Source organism: Nannizzia gypsea, genomic scaffold (assembly GCF_000150975.2).
Source record: "Nannizzia gypsea CBS 118893 supercont1.1 genomic scaffold, whole genome shotgun sequence".
In the NCBI taxonomy this organism is placed as follows: Eukaryota; Fungi; Ascomycota; class Eurotiomycetes; order Onygenales; family Arthrodermataceae; genus Nannizzia; species Nannizzia gypsea.
In genome coordinates, this window is record NW_003345201.1 from 2,824,566 (window position 1) to 2,849,890 (window position 25,325).

Genomic DNA, 25,325 nt, shown 5'->3' on the forward strand with positions numbered 1-25,325 from the left:
AAAACCTACGAATGATATTGCTTCTTCAATTCCTACAGCATGTCGATTTGTTCAACCTTTTTCAGTCATGTACTGCCTTTTACGCCGTCATTCTAAGCGTGGATTGCCCCGGTTTCCTCGTTTTTACCGTGTAACTATGGCAGCTTTCAAACCCCATCAAAACAATATGCGACCAATAACCGACGTAAGTCCGATTGAGAATCGAAAGTTCCGTTACCCAGAACGTGGGGAGAAAAAGGGGAGAAAAAGGGAATATAATATCTTGGAGCGGGATCTTCCAACTTAACCGGGTGGAGTAGTATGGACGGGGCGTACGGTGCAAACGCACTTAAACACAGCCTGGTTCGTTTCTTGATAGACTCCGCTGATCGTAAGGAATGTTCGGTGTTCACTGGTGCTAGCTATATTGTAAAGGGGAGGATAGGAAATCATACCATACCAGGGTAGTGTAGCCATCATATCAATCTATGAAGCAGTCTAATATCACATCTAGAAAAAACTTTCATCATAATTGTTGTTAGATTGTCGGATAGAAGGTTCATGTGGTCGCTGAAGTACTCCATACAACACCCCAGGCGCCAGTCAAAGTCATCTCCTATAAAAGTTGGTATGTACGAAGTAACTATTTGGTAGGCCAATGCATCGGGGAACAGCGAAAAAAAATCCAGTACTTAGGTATCACAAAAAAACAGAGAGAGAGAGGTACCAAGTACTTTAGCAAATATCTGTTTGTTTTGTAACAAATGTTGCTCTTAGTATGACTTTGGCTTCGGGTTAGCCTCGACACTAGCCGTTTCCAAGGAGCTTATGATTTCCTTCCCGTGGAGAAAAGTTGCGAAAGTTGGGAATAAAATCCACAGTCCACTAAAGTAAATAAAAAGCAAATAGCTGTAAGCAATGTTACACGGAATAGAAAACTGTGACATTTCACGCGTAGACAATGTGCTTGTGAAATTCACGGTGACTCACTTTGGTAATATCCATAGAAAGGCTAAGGTAAACATATCATTATGTCCGATGTTATCAAATCCAGAGTATATCTCGTTGAGCCCTTTGCTATATTGTTAGATATAATTCGTGCATCTAGGGCAGCCACAATATATTTGAAAAGTTCCAAAGTGCTTCTAGGTGCCGGATATCGAAGAGTTATTCAAAGCACTTACCGTAAAGTACTGTTTTGCTCAAGGTCATGAGGCTGGCGCTAAATATGACCAGTAATGCATAAGCACCTGCTGTCCCTGTCACAGACTTTTTCTGCAAGATAGACCATCCACTTGCTCCTTTAGATGATTTTCCCGAATTACGAGCAACGGAAACCGGCTTGGCTTGGGTCCAGACAAGGAAAAGGTAATACGTATACAATGCAGTCTCGATGATATTTGAAGTAGCCTGTGCGGATGTGAATCCGTTTCGAGAGTTGAAAGCTGGCCAGCCGTAAATGTAATCAATCGTCCCATAGAGTGCATAGGGTGACCAAAAGTGGTGGTAGGCCCCCCCAGGCATACTGTGTGGTCGCAAGAGGACATAACCCGTATCCCACAGGACCACTGGAAGCGAGAGTACCAGCCAAAGCTGCACGATAGGTGATGGAGAGTGGGCCCATTGGTTCAGCTGCCTGCGCGTAGCCGTCTGGCGGGTATCGGAGCGGGAGCTGGAGAGAGCGGGAGGAGGAAAATCCTCAGGGTGCTGGCGTGTGCCCACCATCGAAACAGGTCATCAATTACTCCGTATAGCTAGTTGATCGGGAGATGCCTTCACGGCCAGCAACCACAGACCCCTTGGTTTTTTGATGGTGATGATGATGGTGATGATGGCGATGACGCTAAGGTTGGTCCAGTCGGCTTAAACCGGCCAAGTCGACTAGGTTTGATGACTAATTTTTGATCCCCCCGGCGGCCCACCTGACAGCGAATATCACGTAACAACTGGCTGGAGACGACTCCATAAAAACGCTAAAATATCACTTAACGTCGGTATCAGTCAGTTTTTTAGATATAAAGAGAAGCTCTAAGCCATGTAGTTTGCTACAGAGACTGCCGCTTGCTGAAGACACATCTCAAAAAAATTCACTTGAAACTGAGATAACGAGTGGAGCCTACTTTTGTAACTAATGTCGATTCACAAACATTGAGCGAGCCCGAATTGAATCCTCCACGATGGATCTCATTCCAGAAACATCAACAACATCTGAGAATACCACCCAGTCTCTATTACTAAGTATTGGGTCTAGGTTACTGTTATGAAAACATGTCTACCGTGGATGGACAGCCCAACTGGCAGGAGCCTCCAACCTGTCCAAACCGTTCTCTGCCACCCTTGAGAGTATGGAATTCTCTAACTCGTTCAAAGACACATTTCGTTCCAGCGGACCCAAATGGTCAAAAAGTGACTTGGTATGCTTGTGGACCGACTGTCTATGATGATGCTCATCTAGGGCACGCCAGGAACTATGTTACAACCGATATACTGCGCCGTATTATGCGTGACTACTTCAAGTTCGACGTCAATTTTATCATGAACATTACCGATGTGGACAACAAGGTATGGAGAAACGGATTGGCACCTCTATATTTGGTATATTTCTTGACATACACATACTAAGAACTTACTGATGTCACATTAGATAATTATTAGGGCCCGGCAGCAACACCTCTTTGCTGAATACAAAGACAAACACCCGGACATAGATGCGGATGTTCTACAGACCGCTCTGCTAGCGTTCTCGACTTTTGTGAAAAAGCAACTACCCCTTTTAAGTGCCGAGACTCCCCCCATCAGACTTCCAGGAGCAGGCTGAAAAGACGTATGCGTTTATCTTCAATGGAGGTACCCTCGAAGGGAACAAGAAACCGGGGTCTGATGAAGCTAAAATCAAGATGAGTATCAAGAGCGAATCTCAAGCTGGAGCGGCTATAGCCAAAGCACTTGAGGGGCATAAAAAATCTATCGAGCCGGGAAATTCGCTTGGAATGAATGCTCCGTCATATTCAAGTGTGAACACGCAACGCACAAATGAAGCCTTCTATGAAGCTTGTAAAGATGTATTCCTTATCTATCTTGATTGCATCGGCTGCTCATCCATTTGCAGTACTGACTACTCCTTATTCGAGGCACTGACCAAGAATTATGAAAGCCGATTTCTTGAAGATATGCGATGTTTAAATGTCCTTGAACCAGACAAACTAACGAAGGTGACTACACATATATCCGAAATAATCCAATTTGTGAAAACAATTATTGGGAATGGTTTTGCATATTCAACTCCGGATGGATCTGTTTATTTCAATATCAACAAATTTGAGGAAAGCGGGCATTATTACGCAAAGCTAGAGCCCTGGAATCGACATAATAAACACCTCCAAAGGGATGGGGAAGGCTCCTTGTCCAAAGGCGCTACATCAAAGCTTTCTAGGAATGATTTTGTTCTCTGGAAAGCATCTAGACCGGGGGAGCCCAGTTGGCCCAGCCCTTGGGGTAACGGCCGACCCGGATGGCATATCGAATGCTCTGCAATGGCATCCGCTAACTTTGGCAGCCAAATGGATATTCATTCCGGTGGCATTGATCTTGCCTTCCCCCACCATGACAATGAACTTGCCCAGAGCGAAGCATTCTGGGGAGGAACTCAATGGGTTAATTACTTCCTTCATATGGGCCATCTCTCCATTCAGGGCTCAAAAATGTCCAAATCCCTAAAGAATTTTACCACCATTAGGGAGGCACTCGACAGAGGTACCTGGACCTCTCGAAACCTGAGAATTGTTTTCCTCCTTAGTGGCTGGCGAGAAGGGATTGAAATCACAACAGATATGGTTGATGCTTCACGTGCCTGGGAAGAAAAGCTGAACAATTTCTTTTTGAAGTCGAGGAATTTTAAGGCTTTACATAAACTAGCAAGTGAAGCCCCCAACAATCGTTGTGATGCCCTAGAAACGCATCTCAAATTCGCTCAAGACAAAGTTTTCAATGCTCTGTGCAACTCGTTCGACACGCCTACTGCGATGAGTGCTATAACAGAACTCGTGACTGTTTTCAATAGTGCCGAACCTCCCAAGTTGAACAACGTAATTCTTCAGAACGCTGCTAAATGGATTACGTCCATGGTCAACGTATTTGGGCTAAACGGCGACGCTTCCCCCGAGGACCCTGAAATAGGCTGGGCTGGTATTGATGTTCCAGAATGTGCGATGCCGTATTTAAATGCCCTTTCCACCTCACGAGACTCAATCCGTCGTCTTGCCATGTCGAAATCCCGTATTCCCCCAGAAGCTCTCCGCGGTATTACTGACTCAATGGAAGACTTTGGGCCATCCATATCAGATATAGCGCTTCCATTTATTACGGTTCTCAGAAGTTTTAAGGACAGAATCGAATATATGAATTTCAATTGTTCCGAGATAAGTCCAAATCAACTGCTAATGGCATGCGATCAGATCCGAGATGTTGATTTGTTTGACCTGGGGGTCTATCTGGAGGACCAAGGAAATGAGCATGCTATAATCCGCCCAGTCACTAGGGACCTCATTTGTGCCCGCCAAAAACAATCCGAACAAAAGCTGGAATCGCAAAAGCGCAGAGAGGATGAGGAACGGAGACTACTTGAAAAATTAGACAGGGGGAAGCTTAGCCCTGCTGAGATGTTTCGGACTGAGGATTTCAGCGCGTGGGATGCAGATGGTATACCAACGAAGGATTCGGAAGGGAAAGATATTACCAAAAGCCGTAGCAAGAAGCTTAGAAAAGAATGGGAAAGGCAGAAAAAAATGCATGAGATGTGGGAAGCGAGCAGCTCTGGGCAAATGGCATAGAAGCTAGACTCTGACTAAGAGTCTTTTTTGGGATTAAAACGCGTTATCTACAGGGACTTATTTTATGGCCTAGCCGTCGCTTTTGCTACCCTTGTTTCTTTAGATATACAAAGCATCCATGACTTGCCAATTTCTACAGGCACATTTCCAAATATCTAGAAACTCGCCTAATATCCCGAAGAATGCAAGGGTAATGTGGGAAACTACTTTGCAGATATTGTGATTAGCCACGGAAGCAAAAAACATGATGTCAGAATGCCACTTTCCCCTAAGTTATCCAACTCCCGGCTAATATGCAAACAAGCAACTTCCAACTCCAGCCCACTCTAAGTATCTATTGATCCCCGACTAGGGAAAGGCAGACCACATAACTTTGTTAGTTGGAACTTGGAAGGTTATTTACATAGTCATTTCTTGGGTTGTTGATCTGCTAACCTTATATTAGTAAAAGAATTAACTCGCTTTTAAGATAAAGTCCAGAAAAATTCAATAGCTTGCTAGTATGAACTCACTAGAACGCAGCTTTTCCATGCTTGAGATGATATTTGCGCTAATAGCTGTTCTGGCTGCATTGCGATGATATTCTTTCTTAAGCCCTTGTCGCTATATTAGCTATTCAATCACATATATTAAACCAAGGGGCCTAGTAGCGGGATTTCTATTAAGGAGATTGATGGTCAAGCTTTGAAGTTGAACCTACTGTCTGAATGGTAGATCGGCCATCATGCTAGATCTCCATTCCTCCTGGTAATGCTTCGCTGCTTGGACATACTTGGCATACTCCAACTTATGGTATTCAATATCTGCGTGTGCGAAAGAGTTGAGTTTCTCAGGCGTAAATTTAGCCTTGTTAGGCTGCTTTCCCTTATCCTGCTTTGCGCTTCCCGGAGACATTGCTAATGTTGATCTTGATATGTTCAGAGAAATTGAAGGTATCTACCGTACAGAATGGAGTACCAAAAATAACCGAATCAATACGGTAGATTATAGTCAAGTGGTAGTAGGAAACGGTAATATTGCTGTATTGAGGAAGGTTAACTTGCTAAGAATGAGAAGCCCAAAACTGAGGAATGGGCCCGATTTATATCTTCATTTCGACATGCTGAAGTCATTCAATTTCATACTATACTATACTATTCTATTCCTTGTAGCAAGTCTCTGTGATATCAGTTACTGGAAACTCAGAGCTGTTAGGGAAGTAATTGGAAGGTGAGTATGTCTCTGGAATAAGCACGTAGTCACAAACAAGCTCTGCCTCTCATGTAGCTGAGTGCAAGTGCCTTTTGCATTTGCTTAACTAATACATTGACTAGTTGTAGTTAATTAACTATGGCCTCCAAATATCTTTAAAAAGATGACATCATAAGTCTTCATAGCACTCAGGTTTGAAACAAGAGAACCAAGCTACCTAGTTAGTTATATACTTGTTTCTAAGATAAGCCATGGAGGAGGGAATGCAAAAATTAAAAGCCTATATTTAATAGATATTCCTTCATTAATCCAGGGATAAAATAACCCCAAGTAACTTGATGTTGTTATACTCCGAGCTCGCTAGAAATTTGCAAGCTCAAAGCCACAAGTTATTTTCGGCGAGCAAAAGTTTCTTGGGGATTTTATAAGGTTGGATGCGAGAATTCATGGTTATAGATAGGAATTGATAAGATGAAGTATGGAGGAGGACAAAGCTCAAGGAGTTTCATTAGCAACTTCGGCTGGGGAAGTCTTATTATTATCAGGTAAATGATCCATCCATCCACAGTTCGAAAGGCAACGAAAAGGAACAAGAGTCAAACAGCGGGTTGGAATGAAAAAAATAATAGCAAAAACATACGATAGTCGGGATTCGCTGGTGGTCACCCACCCAACTACTAACCGACCGGCAAGTGGCTTAAGTACAGCTGAGCGGACGGGAAGCTCTGTTTTCCACTTCCTGTGACCGTATGTGCTGGACAAGAAGCCAAAGCAAACTTTTATAGCCAAGAAAAAAGAATAAAGTTAAAGTGTTTCAAGAAGGCCCAAGCTCTTGACAGGGAGAGCCGCGGATTAACTATGATCCAGAAACACCTGACCTGAGGTTCCATGAGAATAACAACTTTATTTTTTGTTTGCGGTTATTCCCCAATCGTGTTTGTGTTTCGCTAATACTTTCAACACCGCCAAAGCCTAAGCTGCAGTGTTCCAGAATATAAGTCTATATGAATTTGCTGGGCTTCGTGTTTTGTCGCGCCTTAGCAATACCCTTGGCTCGTCTTCCTAAACAGGCTGTTTCTAGGAATTTCAGTATCTACTATTGTTCAGTGACTGATTAGCTACTTGACCTAATCATCTCAAGTTTCTCATAGGGAGCAATCCGTGTCAATATCTCAGTGCAATTGGGAAGTGTGAATTAGAATGAACAAAAAAGTACGGAGAGGCCCTTGAAAAGGACCTTCCTTACAACGTGATCCTTTCCGGAACCATCTCATGATCGTTATGCTGCCCTGCTCCAAAAAATACTTGGAAATTGCCCCATTTCTTCTTCCTAAAGATCCTCTAAATTTTGTAGGTAATCAACCAACATTGCGCCACCCTAGTATGTTGGATTTCTGCGGGTTTTCCTGGCTTTAGCAATGCTGAAAACTAGCGTAGACCTTACGCCTACTTATGTTTTCGTGTCTCCCGATACATTTGGAACTATTTGCATCATTGACTGGCAATATGCAGCTATTACCCCGTTCCTGCTCGCTGCTGGGCATCCAAAGATGTTTGAAAACCCTGATGTAGAACCACCAGGAACGCTAGACACCCAAACACCCAGAGGGATATGATGTCGAAACAAAAAGCCAGGTTGGTGAGCTGCTCAGATGACGTTATCTTTATCATCTGTATCGCGTTTTCAACGGAGCTCGGAATAAAGACATCTCTCTACTTTCTATGTCCCTATACTACAACCTCAACAGCCTTTGGTTGACTACGCAAGGCGCCAATGGAGTGGGAACCTTATCGCTCTACAGGGTTCCCTTGTAAACTATTTGGCGTGATGAGCTTGGTGGGCTTAGTGGATTAATAAAACTAGAAATGTTCGATCATGCCATGTAAGAGAATAAGGAGCTCAAGGAAACATTCATCAATGATGTTGATCCTGACGAGGTTTACAAGATCGTAAAAGGCTGGCCATTTCAAGGTAAAGATGAACTTTTCTAAATCTTCTTAATGCGCATGAACTAGCGAGTATGAATTTAATCGACTTCTCTATGAATGAAGGGTAGTTTGATTTTCGACCGTTAACGTCGCATCTACAAGCCATCAAACAGGCATGAGGTCGATATACGGCGATATGTGTAGGCCTTGGACTCAGCACTTATCAAAACGCAAGCAGTTTTTCCCACTGACAAAGCGGCCCGGCTCATAATCACCGTGACATGGTTATTAAGGCCGACCCGAAAATGTAAACTTTTTCGCCTTGCACATTCATCTTATGTTCGGTTCATCTGACAGCTTCAAAGAACCTGCCGATGGTTAAATGAAAGGGTTGCGATATTGCATAAATATTATATCAACGTTGCTGGTCATGGGTATGGGGTCATGCAGGACCTTAGACGGCGGGGTAACAAAGTATACGATGCCGAAATTGCTTCTCAGCACCGCCAAACCCCGGGGCTCAGGCCTGAGATATAAGAAAAACGGTGCGACACAAAAATGCTACGGTTACAAAATGGTCGAGCTGTTCGACATGCGGGGTCGAGAGAGAGAGAGAGAAAGCGAGGAATAAGGAAGACTGTGCGGAGTATCAGATACGGGTTTGAAGCTAACGGCTTTAGTTGAGTATAGAGAGAACACGGTTGGTATATCAAGTGTTGAGATATCACACACTTTGTACCACCGCTCTTGTAACCAGGAAAAAGGCTTCGAAGAAGACGACGACCTCGGTTATGCCACAAATGCTGCCTGGAAGCGTACTTAGGCATCCGATGCTCTGCCGGCAGCCAATTTTCCAGTTTGATAAGCTAAACCTGGTCACCTTTTCTTGGTGACTGTGATGTTGCTAATTGGACCGGGGGACAGGGATGCAAGCAGAAACTTCGGCACCTCCCAGGGTAACTATAAGGTAGCTTGCGCTGAAAGCAGACACATCAAGACACCTGAAGGCAAATAAATGCCAGCTGACTGCGAGCAATGTCTCATTGACAAGGGTCGCAGGACTGTGCACACCTTGCGGTTTGATCCTGCGATGCCAGCAATTAATATACGACAACATCCAAAGGGGCCTGGGCTGGCTGGAAGCAAGCCGGAAGCAGGCTCTTGTCAGGTTGCGCACTAGTTAGAAATGGCCGAGGTGGAACAGTGCAGATCAGCGGAGATTGGGGCTTGCGGCAGAGTGACTTGTTACCCAGTGGGCGCTCGCACATCAGGCGAAGTACCGGCCCTGTCGTCCAGGCGGCAAGGGGCAGGCTTGTCCATGGAGTGGAATAGGGGACGAAGCAGGTTGTTGCTGGAAACGATGGCATGCTGGGCGTCGCTCTTCCCCACCGTGGCGTCGTTGGTTTATTTGCTGTTTGCGAGAAGCTACAGTAGATCGTCACTGAGCTAGAGGGATGGTCAAGCAAAATAAAAATAAAAATAAAGGAAAGCTATATATTGATGTCACTTCCGGTCTTCGCGTTCTCAGGGATGTCTTCAGTTCTTCGATGCCGTCGAAGTGACAACGTCACATTTCTACCCTCCCGCGCGAACGTCGACAGTGACGAGTCGGGCAGTCTCGATAGTTGTTGTTTGGCTAGTTAGTTAACGACAGAGTAACTAAGCTCGCGATGTTGTTTCGGTGGTGCCCCTTAGTGGCTCTCGCCATCTCTTCCGGCATAGCTGCCGCAGAGGTACGGGGTAGCCATGAAAGGCTAATAGCCAGCCAGACACTGTGATGTTGAGCGAGAGCAGATGCTGACCTGAGGTGCGTTACTGAGCAGGAGAGCTGGAACTCGCCGCCGTACTATCCGTCACCGTGGACTCAAGGAGAGGGAGTGTGGGAAGATGCTTATCAAAAGGCTGTTGCCTTTGTCTCCCAGCTCACGTTGGCTGAGAAAGTTAACTTGACGACTGGCGTTGGGTATGATTTTGCCATGAGGATTTATAGGGGGAAAGCAAAGCAGATGGAGATGGGATAAAACAGCTAACTGCTTGATAGATGGATGCAAGAGTCCTGCGTTGGTCAAGTTGGCTCAATTCCTCGTCTCGGTTTCCGTTCCCTGTGTCTACAGGATGGTCCCCTTGGTATTAGATTCGGTATGGGAGCTATTCCGCACGCTACTTTTCATCAAACCTGCATACTAACTTCTATCTACCATTAATAGGTGACTATGTTACTGCGTTCCCAGCCGGAATCAATGTTGCTGCCACATGGAGCAAAGAGCTAGCCTATCTCCGAGGAAAAGCTATGGGAGAGGAATTCCGTGATAAGGGTGCAGATATAATACTTGGACCAGCAATTGGCCCAATAGGGCGGGCACCAGAGGGAGGCCGCAACTGGGAAGGTCTTGGGCCTGACCCCGTCCTTGCAGGTCAGCTCGTCGCGGAAACTATCAAGGGTATGCAGAAGCAAGGTGTGATTGCATGCGCAAAGCACTTTATTGCCAATGAGCAAGAACGGTTCCGGATTGCTGCCGAAGCTCAGGGATATGGGTTTGATATTTCGGAGAGTTTAAGCTCTAACGTCGATGACGTGACAATGCATGAGATTTACCTATGGTAAGGCCTCGGTTTGGACGATAACTCTCAGAGGCATACTTTGCTAACCACTAGTTATATCGTAGGCCTTTTGCTGATGCTGTCAAAGCTGGAGTGGGTTCAATAATGTGCTCCTACAACCAAATCAACAACAGCTATGGCTGTGGAAATAGTTACACGCAGAACAAGCTACTCAAGGGTGAACTTGGATTCCGTGGCTTCATCTTGTCTGACTGGCAAGCACACCACAGCGGTGTTGGTTCCGCCTTCGCTGGATTGGACATGTCTATGCCCGGTGACACTTTGTTTGGCACAGGTGTTTCCTTCTGGGGTGCTAATCTCACGATTGCCGTTGCCAACGGGACCATTCCCGAATGGAGAGTCGATGACATGGCCGTCCGTATCATGGCTGCCTACTACAAAGTTGGCCGTGATAAAGTCCAAGTTCCCATCAACTTTAACTCATGGACCACCAATGTCGAGGGCTACCAGCATGCACTCGTACAGGAAGGATATGGAGTAGTCAACGAGAGAGTGAATGTACGTGATCATCATGCGCATATTGCCCGTCGTGTGGCCAGGGATAGCACCGTTCTTCTAAAGAACGAAGGCGTCCTCCCCCTCACTGGAAAAGAGCAGTTTACAGCTATCATCGGAGAGGGCGCTGGCCCTAATCTCAACGGTCCAAACAGCTGCCCTGACCGCGGCTGTGACAACGGAACCCTTGCCATGGGATGGGGCAGTGGAACGACAAACTTCCCTTATCTCGTGACTCCGGACGACGCTATTCAACGTGAAATCGTTTCCAAGGGTGTTGGAAACGTCATGTCTGTTCTCCAGAACGGTGACTTTAAAAACATTCAATCAGTTGCTGGTCAGGCAGACGTTTCTTTGGTTTTCATTAACTCGAATTCTGGTGAGGGGTATATTTCCGTTGATGGCAACGAAGGTGACCGAAAGAACCTGACTGCCTGGAAGGGAGGTGAAGAGATGGTCAAGCAGGTGACTTCTGTGTGCAACAACACTGTACTTGTCATCCATTCCAGTGGTCCAATCCTGGCTGGAGAGTGGCATGATAATCCAAACATCACTGCCATTCTATGGGCAGGTCTCCCGGGCCAGGAAAGTGGAAATGCCTTGGTTGATATCCTATACGGTAAAGAGAGTCCTGGCGGTAAATCGCCATTTACCTGGGCTAGGACTGCTGAAGACTATGGCACCACAATCTTGAGGGAACCAAATAACGGAAAGGGTGCACCGCAACAAGTTTTCTCAGAGGGTATCTTCTTCGAGTACAGGCATTTTGACAAGGAGAATATCACTCCTGTCTATGAGTTTGGATATGGCTTGAGTTATACTACCTTCTCCTACTCGAACCTGAGAGTAAGACCGATGCGTGCCAATAAGTACGTGCCTGCTACCGGCATGACAAAGCCAGCACCACGACTGGGCCATTCTTCAACCAACTATGCCGATTACTTGTTCCCTGGTGGCTTCAAGGGGGTAACAAAATACATTTACCCCTGGCTCATGTCGACTGATCCCAAGGAGGCGTCCGGAGACAAGAATTACGGACTGCCCATCGAGGACTATGTACCTCCAAATGCAAACAACGGCAATGCACAGCCCGTTCTCCCCGCCAGTGGTGTTCCTGGAGGAAACCCTGGCCTGTTTGAGGACTTGTATGAGGTCTCAGCTATCATCACCAATGAGGGAGACAGAGTAGGCGAGGAAGTCCCACAGCTGGTATGTAGCCCTTTTTTCTCCCGTATATCTCTCATAGGCAATCATCGCAGCTAACATTGAATCCTTCACAGTATGTCTCGCTTGGTGGCCATCGAAATGCAAAGATCGTTCTTCGCGGATTCGATCGTATCCGATTAGCTCCAGGCCAGCGATTCCGGTGGAGAACCACCCTTACACGACGTGATGTTTCCAACTGGGACCCAGCAAGTCAAGACTGGGTCATGACCGAGCACCCGAAAATCGTTTACGTAGGAAGCTCTTCTCGAAAGCTACCGCTTCAAGCACCACTGCCAGCACCAAATCTGGCGTGAGATCGAAGCTCTCTGATGTTCCCTGTTTAGCGTAATTTCATCATCCAGAGCGTTTCTCCATTCCCTTCTTGATTCCACATCCCCTTTTTGCTTTTTTATATCCATTTTAGTAGTGTCCATAGTTAGTTGACTGGTTAGGCGATAGCCCGGGAAGTGGGCTTCTTCCTCCATTGTTAAGGCAAGACTCCATCGCTTTTCTTGCTCCGTTCCTAGCTTGCTCCATCCACCTTCGTAAGAAGTACCTAGGTACCTCTGGGTAGCGCGATGATCCAACTAGTTATCCGATCACGCACTCCTAAGCCTCGACGGAGAATATATCCCCCTGCATCGGACTCCCTATCCTGTAGATCGCCCCTCTCGTGGCAGCCCCTGACGGGGCATGAAACAGTCGATTCGTCAAATGATCTGCTCTTTAGGAGGGCACTTCTTTCCGATATCTTTCGCCTCATGGAAGGAGTTTTGACGACGTTTGGCTTGCTTTAATTCATCATACAGTACTCTGGATGCTTCCATGATCCCTGCTCTCTCCTCCTCACCAGCACGATTGGGACTGACATGTGAACAGGAGATCGGATTGGGCCTAGTTGTTACTCTGGCCGGTAGCTTGTTTTGTTTCGTCTACTTCTTTTCTCTATGGAGTACTAGGTACTCCGGCCATGAGCTTGTTGACGAAGCTAACAGGTCGCAAGCCCGGTACCGAGTTTTAGTATAGTTGGGCCACATCCTTTCATCAAAATTTCCCCAAGTCGTCTCACAATTTCAACCTCACAACCGAATTCTTCATGCAACTCTTTGGAATGCGCGACTCTTACAGCCAACTCCGAGTTCTAATTCATAATTTGGAACTTCCGGAATTGTCTCATCGACCTACAAGGGCGGCGTAGGCTAATCACTCATTAAACCAAGGGTCATCTAGAACTTGTCTCACTGACGCTCTTGCAGACGGCTCAAACTGCAATAGCTTTCCAATTATTTGCCCCAGCCTCACTATATCCCCTCTTGTGAGATCGGGACACTCCTGGCCTTCAAAGTACACTTCTTCCAGCCATTCCTGCAAGCTGGGTCCGGTGTTTTCTGTGGCTCTGCCGTCCCTGCGTTCATTGTATCCCATATCCCTTGCCATCTTTCAGGTAGGTCATCGCTTGCCATCACTCGCATTTGACCAACAAGAATTGTGGGCGTTATCAAAAAGGTGTCGAAAGGCGGCTGGCCCGTGAAAAGTTCAAAGAGCTGTTATACCTATCTATTAGTTTACCGTTGTATAACTAGTTAGCGTTTGGACTCGGGTGGTTTCACCCACCATGCACCCCATGCTCCACAAGTCAACACGATGATCAATGCGATCTTGAAATATCACTTCAGGTGCCCGAACAGCTAGAGGTGTGTGTAGTGTTTGAGGAACTGCAGTGGGTAAAAATGATCCCCCAAAGTCGATTATTTTGATCGACTGGGCCGAATTCCAAGAATGCGTCCGATATGAGGTAGGCTTAACGATATACTCGGGTATGCCAGGCTCCAGGTCTTTCCCATCGCTCCTTCGGACATAGCCGATTTTTGGCCTTCCTAGCATTTCGGTAAACCCCTCTTCAATTACATTGTCCATGCTTTGCATAGTGAAGGCCAAATTGCGGGTATGCAGATCTATACACTAGGTGAGAATTGTTCAAAATATCCACAAGAGAGTGACCTACCTCCGTGTCCAATATTATGTTGGTGCAAGCTATCAAGCCCAATAAGACTCTGCTTCGCAATGACTTTGGCGAGCTTCCCAGGGAGTCTCCCATCAGGGAAATGTGCATCAATTGTGTCCGGAATGTTAGGCCCCAGAAGCTCATAAACTAGGCATTTATGAGATCCATTTGGGCCCTCTAGATCAAAGTCATCAAGCATGTGCACTGTATGTTTCAGACAAAAGTGATGAGATGCCAGCTCTTTCATTCGTGTCTCCCTACCATGATCCCTTTCTGCAACAGAAATTTTGACGGCAACATATATCTCTTCCCTACAAACAGACAACTTCTCCTTAGCTAGAACTACCAAGAGTCACACAATTTTGTACAACCTTTGATCCCTCGCCGCCCAAACTGTCGAGTAGCCTCCCCATCCTAATTTATGTAGCACTTTATACCTTCCAGCTTTCAGGTATTCTCCCAAGGCAGCTGGGTGGTAACCGCCTTTTCGGTAGCGATGAAGTGGCTCCGCGTCAACGGGGGAAATATAAAAGGTCTTGTCTGGATGAGTAGACCAAAGCCGTGAGATGCTCCTCAAGGGGACAGTACGTCTCGATAGTATCCGGGCAATTGCCATTAAATTATTTAAACTGACGTTGTCTGTGCCTATTCTGTCAAACATTAACACGAGCCCAGACTGTTGTCCATGATCGGATGTCCGATGGGCTTAAAACAGCGTCGAAAATGGGATACGCTGAGTGGCCGAACCCCCATCTTAAAGACCTTAAGAGGTACCTACGCCGATGTAACGATCGCAGCGGCAAGCTACGGAATAACAGACAGGCACTAATGATTAGTGATTGAACAGACCTCACCACCGTCATCCCACCGACTCGAATACACAGTTACGGTGAACTGATCTTCGTCGTCCGATAAATAAATTGTTCTCGCCACGAACCAGCGCTACTATCCATCCACTTAACCAAGCGCTCAGGTTACGTTCGAACTAGTTAATTGGACATGATAGCAGTGGCGTCGAAGGCAACCAGGCAGCAGACTTTTCGTGGAAAGCATCGAGGCTCAGCCCTATGCTTGGTTTGCTTGCAGCTTGATACCAAGGCTTTGGTGGCTTTAGGGTGATCCGAAAATGGGCAACCAACGGAGAACTCTGCTAAGCCTAATGATGTATTTCGGGCCATGGCTTGCTTTGCGCTACTATGGAAGTATCCGTAGTTAACTCTATGGAAAAGAAGGAAAGGCAAAATAAGGGCAATAACTATATCTTAGCCGGAGTTGTTCCGGGTGTGAGCTTGGATGGCGTTCGAGCCCCTGAACGTTGGAGATAGAGATGGGCATAAACATGAAGATGGAAATGCTGTCGTGGCCATGGAAGAGAGAAATCGTTAACTAGCTGTTTTCCCCACAGAGTTGAAGACAGCTGGCTAGTTCGCTCAGGGACGGCTAGCATGCTGGTTGGGTGGTATGTTTTATATTTTGGCGTACAGGGAAGACCCTGAATCAGAATAATATAACTAAACCGCGATTTTTCCAACCACCAACGCCGGGAGACATGTGATAGATATGTAAGTCTAGGTGCGAATATATGTACAGGTTGTTCAAGAAATGATCTCGCTTGACCGCTTGAGATATAATCGGGCGGAAAATGTAAAGGGAAAGAACATACAAAGACAAGTCGGCTATAATCGTGCCTGTGAACAAGGAAGAAGTTGTGTTGACGGGAATTCGATAACAACGGACTTCCCTGTCCCGATGGGGCAAGAGTTGGAGCACTGGCGGCTCGTTTTGACCACGGGTCTTCTCCACAGCAGCCAGTCTTCCAGATGTTCCTGAGCTGCTGTGTTGCAGAAACTCTATTCCGACTCCCCGGGGTTCCAGAGTGACGGGTTCCATATCTTCTAGCAGCATGTATAAGTATGGAGTGCTTATGTTGACTGAAAAGGCGTGCTCAGGGACTAGCCCGAACCACAGTTCGTCGGCTACTAAGTGTATCTCGGGTTTCCTTATTCGGCCGACCGTTGAATGGGGATCTTCACATGGGCCTTCGGCTTGTGCTACTATACCATGATGGAACTGCTGAACCAGGGGGGAAAGTATATCCATGTACTCCGTGAGTTCAGCAAACATTCTTCTCATGGTGAAACTCCTGGGTTTAGCGCGATATAACTGGGGGAGAAAGATCGAGGACCTGACGGGGAGCTGAAGCTGGACCCACGATAGCGGGTTGCTTATATGGAGCTGGTTAGCTGGAAAGTTGATTTGAACCCACAGCCAGGGGATCTTCCACTAATCGACGGCCGAGTCGGCTCGGGGAGACGAGACATCGTGACATTGAGGCGCAGCGTTAGAAGCTTAAAAAGCTTAGCGGTATCGAAATGGATGGGCCTCTGTATTAAGCACGTACTCGTCAAGACTGACAACGTCCGGCTCGGAGAAGATAAGGTAAAAGTATTTGAGCGTCTCGGCAAACCAAAAGGATTCCATGCGGTCTGATTTGGTTGGTTTGAGAACCGTGCAGTCATCAAGGGCAGCATGTGCAATGTCGGTGATCGTGTATTTGACGATGGTGTCGAACATCTTCCATGCTCTGTCGAGTAGGGAGGAGTCTCCGGTTAGGCGGTAGAGGATGAAGATGGATTCAATGGCCTCAGGTCTATGCGTTAAGTTTAGTTACTTCATGCGTAAAAATCTGTGGTTGAAGAGCTTCTTACCTGAGAATGTAACGCCTGTCTGGAATCCTGACAAATCCAGGCATCAACCCGTGCTCTGCAATAAAGTCGTCAATATTTGATCCCTCAGTGTAGGACGTATCTTCGATTGCCTTTTTCCATATCTCTTCGTTCCAGGGGCAGTCGTTACGGTCCTCGCATCTGACGGTGACCATGATCTCGGGCATAATTCCCATGCTGCTCTTTTCGTACGCCCAGAGACAACCCTCGACAAGCTTCCTGGCCGTTTCCATGTCTTTCTCGTTTTGAAACGCCTTGGCTGCCAGACCAACCATCCCGCCCGCAAAGCAACTTAGATGCTGAGCTGTAGGCTCCGGGCGAAGTTCGGACAATCGTTTGCTCTCGCTAGCAGTGACATCGCCAGGGAAGAGAATGTCTTCACCATGCTTTGTCATGGGGCGGAAGAAGATGCTACGGTCCATGGTGGTAAATGCACCCTTGTAGAGCTTCTTATATTGTTGGGAGGCTCCACCTAGCAGGATATATTGCTGCTATTGTTAGCACGGTTATAATACTTGTACTCTTAGAGCTGAGTCGACCAAAGGCCTGGTAAAACGTACCTTGGGGAGATACTCGTACAGGGAGTCAGCCATGCCGCCGATGGTAAAGCGACTCGAAGCACGAAAATTCATAGCCTGAGCATCGATCATAAATGGCCACATGCCAGGGAGCTTGGTTTTGCTCTGTTGTTTTTCTAGGGCATTCATGATCCGCTGCACGGCGTCAAAGTACTTCGGATCACCAGTGAGCTGGGTAAGTCGAGTAAACTCCATGGTGAGAGAGCCTATCTCGGCAACGAGCATCTGGTCGCTAGCCTTAGGCCTGGCACCGGCAGCAGCTTTCTTGAAGTCCCAGTGGGCAATGGGCATGCGATTGGGTGTGTCGAAGGCCACATAGAGCATCTGGCCTATCTCGACTGCCTTGCGCAGCAGAGATGGGTACTTTTGCCCGCTTACGTCGTAGGCGCCCAGCAGGCCACCGAGGTAGCGGATCGTGGTTTCAAAGACATTGACTTCCTCCACTGTACAATTGTTGAAGTCAATCTCATCAATGGCCTTGACTGCTTCAGCGAACTCGTCATATAGACCCATGATCCATAGCGTATCTATATCCGTTAGCATTCAACTCGTATATATGAGGAAAGAAAAAGGGGCGGAAGTGGTGATTTAGGTACGTACCTAGCCCGTCGACCATGGAGGCCGCCCAACCGCCAAAGGGGTTCAATGCCTTGCCGGACAAAGGGGCGACCTCATCAGCCATCCATGCATGAGCCTTGTAGCCGTTCCATGCATGAGAAAAGTTGCCCTTGACGGCCTCGAGTCGGCTAAGCTGCAGACGGCGCGCATCCTCGCCCTCCTTGTTCGAGAAACGGTGCTGAATCAGCGGAATGCTGCTGGGATCGCCACGAGGCATCTTGATCATGGACCGGACTGCATATTTCTGGGGTACATGAGCCCAGGAGAAGGGCCCTTCTGCAGGCGCGGTGCCTGTGGGAGGCCATGCGGTGCTGCTGGTGCCGGTGCTGGTGCTCGACGGTGGCTGGTGGAAGTTTTTGACCAGGAAGAAGGCGAGGGCCAGGGCGAGCAGGAGGACGACGGGCCTGCGCCTGACATAGGGCATCGAAATCATAGTATATCCTATTACTATCCTTCCTCTTCTGCTTCTTCTTCTTTTCCCTGTCTTCGTCGCTGTCTTTTATGCACTGGATAGGTACGTACCTCAAGCCGTTCCATGGATGTGTCGTTTCGTGTCGTTGGTCGTTGGCGTGTTTGATGCATATTTCTTACTAACCGCAGATGTGGCGCCCTTCGAGATCCCTGGAAGAAGAAGAAGGGGACGACGAAGAAGCAAAGAAGCAAAGAAACCCCTGAAAGGAGAGCAAGAGAAGAGACAGCAACATCTAAGGATGGCCTGGGATTCGCTCGAGGGCTTCAAGGGCCCCTGTAGGAAGCAAGAGAAGACGCATCTCCGTCGCCAACATGGTAGAACAGTCCCAGATACACACATATTATATATACGCCGTACCCTTCATCCCCTTTCTCGGTACCCTTTAATGGCTACGGCAACCTCAATTGTATATAGCTAGCTATTTAAATCTACCAAGATGAGACTGTCTAGCGACTGCCGGACGCACTGGAGGCTGCAAGAGGGCAGCGAAGAGACGAGTTACAGCAACGGCAGCGAGGCCAGGTTGGAATACGGCGGATGGGATGAAGGCTACATCAACCATTGTCTCGCAGGCGGGAAGAACCACTGTCTCTGGCTGGTGGCCGTCGATGGGCTCTACGGCGAGCTTCTGTCCAGTGAGTATTCATACGTATAACTATTAGCAGCAGCCAGTTCAGCTATAACGGCAGCAGCGTTAACAGGCGTTTTTGTGTATAGCTGGGCTTGACGTCTCCCGCCGCGAAGACCACAGAGTGAACATCGACATCCCCGAGCAGGTCCTGCGCAAGGCGACGCGGTTCAGGTTCGATATCACGAGCTGCAACGGCTATACACACAGTGGCAGTGGCCGCGAGGAGAACGCCATATCATCAGACGAGTTTCGCGTTTCAGCGTTGGCATCGGCATCAACATCGACATCGAAGTCGACATCTACCAGGCGGATCGCAGGGCGAGACACAAGTGACCTGTCAGTAGGCAGCAAGACTGGCATCGGGATAGGCGTTGTGCTCGCCCTTATTACTCTGGTGTCTCTCGGGTTCCTGCATTTCTACCGTCGACGGCGAAGAAAGAGAGAGATTGAATCGTATCTCGCGGCCTCGCGGCCAGCACGACCACCACAGCCAGCAGCGGTGTCAACCATGGCATCACCGGCACCGGTAAAATGGCCACCCGCAGAGATGCCCGCAGAAAACAATCCGAAGCAGCCCATATTCGAGATGGAAGGCCGTGGGCGCAAGCTTGGGGAGCTCCAGGGCTCTGCGGCCGCGAACGAGATGTTTGCTTCTTCACCATCGCCAGCAGCAGCACCCGTGGAACTTCCAGGCAGCATCCCCTAGAAGAGCATGCCAGGAACCTCGTCTTGATGATTGACATCTTGAACCTTTACCTCTTTCCATTTTCCCTTTTTCCTATACTTTTACGGTGTTACTAGGAAATACGGCCCGAGACAAAGGCTGGAATAGTGTTTCGGGCTAGCTGAGCGTATCAAGATGGTGATACAATTATCTGATTCAACCGGAGCATCTCCAGGCCAGGCGGAAAAAGGAACAAGAGAGCTGACCCTTGGATGGGGAGAAGCTTGTCTGGTGGACTCTTTCATTCTCTCTCTCGCTCTCTCGAAGGGGTAGCTATATCCTCTCTCCAGTTCTGTGTATCTTCCAGTCTGCTCTTTGATGTCGATGTCTTTTACAGAGTAGGGGGTGCTGTCCCTCCTATCTTCCTCCTGCAGCTTTCTGCCTCTTTCCCCCCGTATACCTTGCCTTGTAACCCACTAACTAACACATCCTTGTAGAGAGAGATCGAAACTTCGCATTCCGCAATCACATGCAGCCAAGGCGGCCCCCGGAAAGCTGTGGCTAGACGAGAGAAAAGACGAAGAGGCAGCCAGACGAAGAAGCAAAAGGTTACTGAAAAAGAAGAAAAGAAAAAAAGCAACGCCGTTGTTGATATTATAAGTATATATTAGACTACTCAAATGGGGACATGGGCTCGCATCATCCCTGACCTGACGGGTCCCCCATCCCTCTTCCCTACGCACCCAGGCAAAAAAGAAAAGAGACAGCAAGTCTTCACGCCTGTCGAACTAAGAGTGGCCGCTGGATGCGAGCCACGTTTCCCGAACCCGCGTGTCGACGCCATCTCGGACTTACTGGGCGTATGGGGGATAGCATCGTCGTAGTGCTCGAAAGTCCGCCCATCGACCATCGGCCATAACGAGCTAAAACGAGCCCCCGGAAGAAGAAACGCAAACTGTACGGAGTACATAACAAAGGCTCCTCTCGAAAAAGGGCGCCGCAAGGGAAAAAAAAAGGACGAAGGAAGAAGAAAAGAAAAGAAAGACGAAAGCCAAGCCAAATAGCGCTGCCTTAGTCAAAAGGTTCCTCTGCTGCTTCTTGCTCATTCACGAAGGCGAAAGTCGGCCAGAGAGGAACGAAGTGTTGAGCGTCGGAGCACAAAAAGTACGAAGCAGGGACGAAGAAGCAGACAAAGCGACTTAGAAAAGAAACCGGACGGAAGACCATGGCGGCGCTGAAGCCTTCTTCTCTACATGCGCAATACTAGAACGACGTCTACATCTGCACGCCGCCTCCTACGACATCGCCCAAAGCATTCAGCCCTTCCCTCACCCGGACTACTATGCTCCAGGCGCCTCAGTGATCCAGCACAATGGCCTCGGGGCTCGATCTGACTTATTTGCAGCGGGACGACGGGGACGAGCCCGCGGCCTCCTCGATGGCTTCCGGCTCTGTGTCGGGCTCAGGCTTCCGGGCAAACACCAGCGACACTACGACGAATGATACCGGTTACAGTACTACCAGCCGCAACGACTTCGCTGGAGACAGCAGTACTGGCGTCGGGGCCGAAGAGGAACAGCGCCAGCAGGACGTCTACCGTTCACTGTACGACAACCCGGGCTCGTGTCTCACAGACGAGACAGGACACCAGCCACAACATCTACAACAGCAGCAACAGCAGCAGCAGAATGAACAGCAAACCGAACAGCACAATGATAATGCAGAACAGGAGCGGCCGTGGACTGAGCTCAAGACTAAGGCGGGCAAGGAAAGGAAGCGACTACCGCTCGCGTGCATCGTCTGTCGCAGAAAGAAGATCCGCTGCTCAGGAGAGAAGCCCGCGTGCAAGCACTGCTACCGGTCGAGGATTCCGTGCGTATACAAAGTCACCACCAGAAAAGCCGCCCCGCGGACGGACTACATGGCCATGCTGGACAAGCGTCTCAAGCGTATGGAAGAACGCGTCATGAAGGCCATCCCCAAAGATGAGCAGCGAGACATGGTCGCCATCGGCAGAGCTACCGTCAAGCCTCTGCCACCAGGGCACGCCTCCCGCCCGGCTCGTGCAGCCCTCAAGAAGCGGACCGCCACAGAGGCCTTCAGTGCAGAGCTCAACGAGTGGACAAAGCCCGTCACTACGGCTCTGTCAAATACACAACCAGTGCAACCTGGACGGGTTGCCCCATCGGGAAAAGCGCAGGATATACGGTCGGATGTGCCTCCGCTACATCTCAACACGGAGCATAAACTGCTCTCCCAAGGAGTTGAATTTTTACCTTCTATGGAGCTCCAGGAACACCTGGCAGAGGTGTTTTTTGACTGCGTCTACGGCCAGTCCTACCTCCTACTACATAAGCCGAGCTTCATGCGCAAGCTCAAGGCGGATACGGTCCCGCCGGTCCTTACACTTGCCATTTGCGCCGTCGCTGCCCGCTTCTCTACCCATCCACAAGTCAACAGCACCGAGCCGGCCTTCCTGAGAGGCGAGTCCTGGGCCAACGCCGCCGCAGACATCGCCCTCGCTCGACACGATCAACCAAACATCACCATTCTCACCGTTTTTCTCATACTAGGTCTTCACGAATTTGGCGCTTGTCATGGCGGTCGAAGCTGGTCGTTCGGCGGAATGGCCCTGCGCATGGCCTACGCCCTTCAGCTCCATAAGGAACTTGACCGTGACCCCCTAGGCCAAGGTGGCAATTCCGCGGAGCTCAGCTGTACTGATAGAGAAATCCGTCGACGTACCATGTGGGCATGTATCCTTATGGACCGCTACAATTCTTCTGGCAGCCAGAGACCACCCATCGGCAACGAGAAGTTTCTACAGATCCAACTACCCATCAAGGAATCTCACTTTTGGCGTGAGATCCCGGGTCCCACTGAGGATCTGGATGGGGCCGTGCCTAACCCTGTACCTGAAGGTGTAGGGCAGCTGTCGAACCCAAAGAATAACATGGGCATATCTGCATACATTATACGCAGCATCATGCTCTGGGGAAAGATTGTGGACTACCTTAATCTCGGTGGAAAGGCGAAGGACCCATATAGACTATGGGAGCCAGAGTCTGGATACAATCAGCTGAAAAGATTGCTAAAGGACTTTTCTTCCTCCCTACCTGAGTGTATGGTCTTTAACTGGGAGAACCTGCAGAATTACGCCGTGGAGAAGATTGCAAACCAGTTCATTTTCCTACATATTGTTATCCATCAGAATACCCTGTTTCTCAACCGATTTGCCATCCCGCTCTCTCCTCGGGGTCGCCCACCTAGAGATATCCCGAAACAGTTCCTGAGCGAAGCTGGTAGAGCGGCTGTCGAAGCGGCGAGCCATATCTCTATGCTTATCGACCAGGCATCCGGCTACATGCTCACTGTCCCCTTTGCTGGTTACTGCGCCTACGCAGCGAGTACGGTACATATCTGGGGGATCTTCTCAAAGAACCCACAGTTAGAGGCTGCCTCCAAGGAGAACTTTCGACACACATACAACTACCTAAACAAGATGAAGCGTTACTGGGGCATGTTTCACTACATGGTCGAGAGCTCCAAGGAAAGGTACAGACATTTCGCTGAAGCATCTCTTCGAGGCCGCACAGCCCCTGAAAGCATTAAGGAAGGTAACAGCCAAGATGTGCCTATATTCCAGTATGGAGATTGGTTCGACAAGTATCCTCACGGAGTATCAAAAATGCGCTGGGAAGATCCGGACGTAGACATAAAAAAGGAGAGTGGCAGCGACGCCGTGATGTCCCAGCAGTCCGATCTCCAGAGTGTTGAAGAGTTTTTCACTAGCATGTCACCCACATCACCCTCGGACGCGCCCCGAAAGGAAGCCAAACGAGCAGGTGCCACAACCCCGTCGGACAAGATAAGGTCAAAGCTTGGGTCAAGGGGTAATACCAAATCTCAATCCTCCACCAGCTCGGCGCATTCCCGAATTGTAACCAACCTGCCATCCCCAGAGCAGCGCCAGCGCCAGCACCAGCAACAGCAACAGCACCAGCAACAGCAACAACAACAACAAATACCCCGCTCCCAGCCAATGCAACAGCCACCCTCGACGAATCCTGTCAGTTCTCAGATTCCTGCACAACAGGAACCTATACCGAATCACGCCGGCAACGGTTATACCGCCTACAACAACCCTAATATATACCCCGCTGACCCATCTTCCTATGCGTCCGAATATAAGTTCCATCCTCATCCTGACCCCCTACCACAACTAGACCGACAACTTGTATATGACGCCTATGCGGGTGTCGAAGCTATACCTCAACACCCTATTCCCATGACATCGTCCAATAATCCCCCCATCCAACCACACCACCCAGCTCAGCCACAGCCGCAGCCAGGACATGCCGCCGACCCTAACATCAATAATTCGTACTGGAACAATGGTAACAATAACAATTACCATTCCTACGAAATGCAGCCACCTATGAACTGGAATGGTGAACTAATACAGTCCAGTGCATGGTTCTTGCCTTTCAATCTTGACCCAACTGGCATAGATGGCCACGTATCCCATCCAGGTGGCCCAACAGGCATACCTTCACATTCGCCTCCCAATCCAGCCGTTTCATCCGGCATGGACATGAGTGAAAGCGGCTATTATGGCTCACCAACAATGATGCACCCTGTAGGCATGGGCCTAGGTACGATTGAGGGTGTACCCGGTATGCCTGAAACTCTTCGGGAGAGAGTGGGCTGAACACACATCAACCATTCCCTTCCTGTAAATACATATATAATCATGCCGTGTTACCTACCGTCTACGCTTTATGCCCGTCCTGAACATCGCTTTTCTCTACATACATACCCCTTTTACCCTGTGCTGATACCATTTACCACTACCCCCATTAACTACTGCTGCAATAACTCGATTCGCGTATATACAACATACTCCTTCCTTTACGAACCATTTCATGCCCCACAAATTATTTCATCGCAGATTTTGGGTTACTTTAAGAGAGAAAAAAGAAATATCTCCATATCCCTCGTGAAAAAACGACTTCCTTACTCATGACGTCTTTTTCTGTCTTTTCTTTTCCTACCTGTCTGATAAGGCGAGGCGGTTTGCTATGTGCTCTAGGGCGGAAGGGCAAGGACCTGCTTAAAACGGAACGGGAGTTGAGATGTACTTTTTAATTCTGTTCATTCCGCTGCTACTCAATTATACCCCTTTTCACTTTACCTCTACTTTTTCGCATGTGGTTTTTACCTTTATTTATTGAATCATCTACATTCTACTCCTTTTCTTCATCAAACACTCAGCGCACTTTATTTTACATTATTTGGCTCGATCCTCTTTCGTCCAGGGCCTGAGAACGAAGTCACAAGTTATATTCCTTATTTATAAACAGTCATGATAACATGAGAA

General features: G+C 48.3%; 8 protein-coding genes and 1 non-coding gene across 9 annotated transcripts; 4 read left to right on the top strand and 5 right to left on the bottom strand.

Moving 5' to 3' along the window:
- Nucleotides 1-752: 752 nt before the first annotated feature.
- MGYG_01042 (hypothetical protein) lies at nt 753-1,704 on the bottom strand (the record flags this gene model as incomplete). The annotated part of the gene is made up of 3 exons (XM_003176910.1): nt 753-864; nt 970-1,051; nt 1,164-1,704. 3 exons carry the CDS (start codon nt 1,702-1,704, stop codon nt 753-755), a joined length of 735 nt encoding a protein of 244 aa, XP_003176958.1.
- A 543-nt stretch (nt 1,705-2,247) lies between these two features.
- MGYG_01043 (cysteinyl-tRNA synthetase) lies at nt 2,248-4,808 on the top strand (the record flags this gene model as incomplete). The annotated part of the gene is made up of 3 exons (XM_003176911.1): nt 2,248-2,541; nt 2,624-2,756; nt 2,779-4,808. The coding sequence occupies 3 exons, from the start codon at nt 2,248-2,250 to the stop codon at nt 4,806-4,808; spliced, it is 2,457 nt and encodes an 818-aa protein (XP_003176959.1).
- Nucleotides 4,809-5,096: 288 nt separating this feature from the next.
- MGYG_01044 (hypothetical protein) lies at nt 5,097-5,702 on the bottom strand (the record flags this gene model as incomplete). Its single annotated transcript, XM_003176912.1, has 4 exons — nt 5,097-5,156; nt 5,212-5,235; nt 5,321-5,396; nt 5,509-5,702. 4 exons carry the CDS (start codon nt 5,700-5,702, stop codon nt 5,097-5,099), a joined length of 354 nt encoding a protein of 117 aa, XP_003176960.1.
- Nucleotides 5,703-6,632: 930 nt separating this feature from the next.
- On the bottom strand, nt 6,633-6,748 carry MGYG_10003. The gene has a single exon (XR_001951123.1). It is a non-coding gene; the product is annotated as a 5S ribosomal RNA (ribosomal RNA).
- Nucleotides 6,749-9,598: 2,850 nt separating this feature from the next.
- Nucleotides 9,599-12,565, top strand: MGYG_01045 (beta-glucosidase 1; the record flags this gene model as incomplete). Its single annotated transcript, XM_003176913.1, has 6 exons — nt 9,599-9,661; nt 9,752-9,891; nt 9,970-10,067; nt 10,136-10,529; nt 10,595-12,254; nt 12,326-12,565. 6 exons carry the CDS (start codon nt 9,599-9,601, stop codon nt 12,563-12,565), a joined length of 2,595 nt encoding a protein of 864 aa, XP_003176961.1.
- Nucleotides 12,566-13,454: 889 nt separating this feature from the next.
- On the bottom strand, nt 13,455-14,455 carry MGYG_01046 (CMGC protein kinase; the record flags this gene model as incomplete). The annotated part of the gene is made up of 3 exons (XM_003176914.1): nt 13,455-13,688; nt 13,866-14,206; nt 14,257-14,455. The coding sequence occupies 3 exons, from the start codon at nt 14,453-14,455 to the stop codon at nt 13,455-13,457; spliced, it is 774 nt and encodes a 257-aa protein (XP_003176962.1).
- A 2,159-nt stretch (nt 14,456-16,614) lies between these two features.
- Nucleotides 16,615-18,611, bottom strand: MGYG_01047 (endoplasmic reticulum mannosyl-oligosaccharide 1,2-alpha-mannosidase; the record flags this gene model as incomplete). The annotated part of the gene is made up of 4 exons (XM_003176915.1): nt 16,615-16,906; nt 16,965-17,470; nt 17,543-18,087; nt 18,161-18,611. 4 exons carry the CDS (start codon nt 18,609-18,611, stop codon nt 16,615-16,617), a joined length of 1,794 nt encoding a protein of 597 aa, XP_003176963.1.
- A 475-nt stretch (nt 18,612-19,086) lies between these two features.
- On the top strand, nt 19,087-19,987 carry MGYG_01048 (hypothetical protein; the record flags this gene model as incomplete). The annotated part of the gene is made up of 2 exons (XM_003176916.1): nt 19,087-19,285; nt 19,368-19,987. The coding sequence occupies 2 exons, from the start codon at nt 19,087-19,089 to the stop codon at nt 19,985-19,987; spliced, it is 819 nt and encodes a 272-aa protein (XP_003176964.1).
- A 1,330-nt stretch (nt 19,988-21,317) lies between these two features.
- On the top strand, nt 21,318-24,656 carry MGYG_01049 (zinc finger transcription factor 1; the record flags this gene model as incomplete). The annotated part of the gene is made up of 1 exon (XM_003176917.1): nt 21,318-24,656. The coding sequence occupies one exon, from the start codon at nt 21,318-21,320 to the stop codon at nt 24,654-24,656; it is 3,339 nt and encodes a 1,112-aa protein (XP_003176965.1).
- Nucleotides 24,657-25,325: the final 669 nt, after the last annotated feature.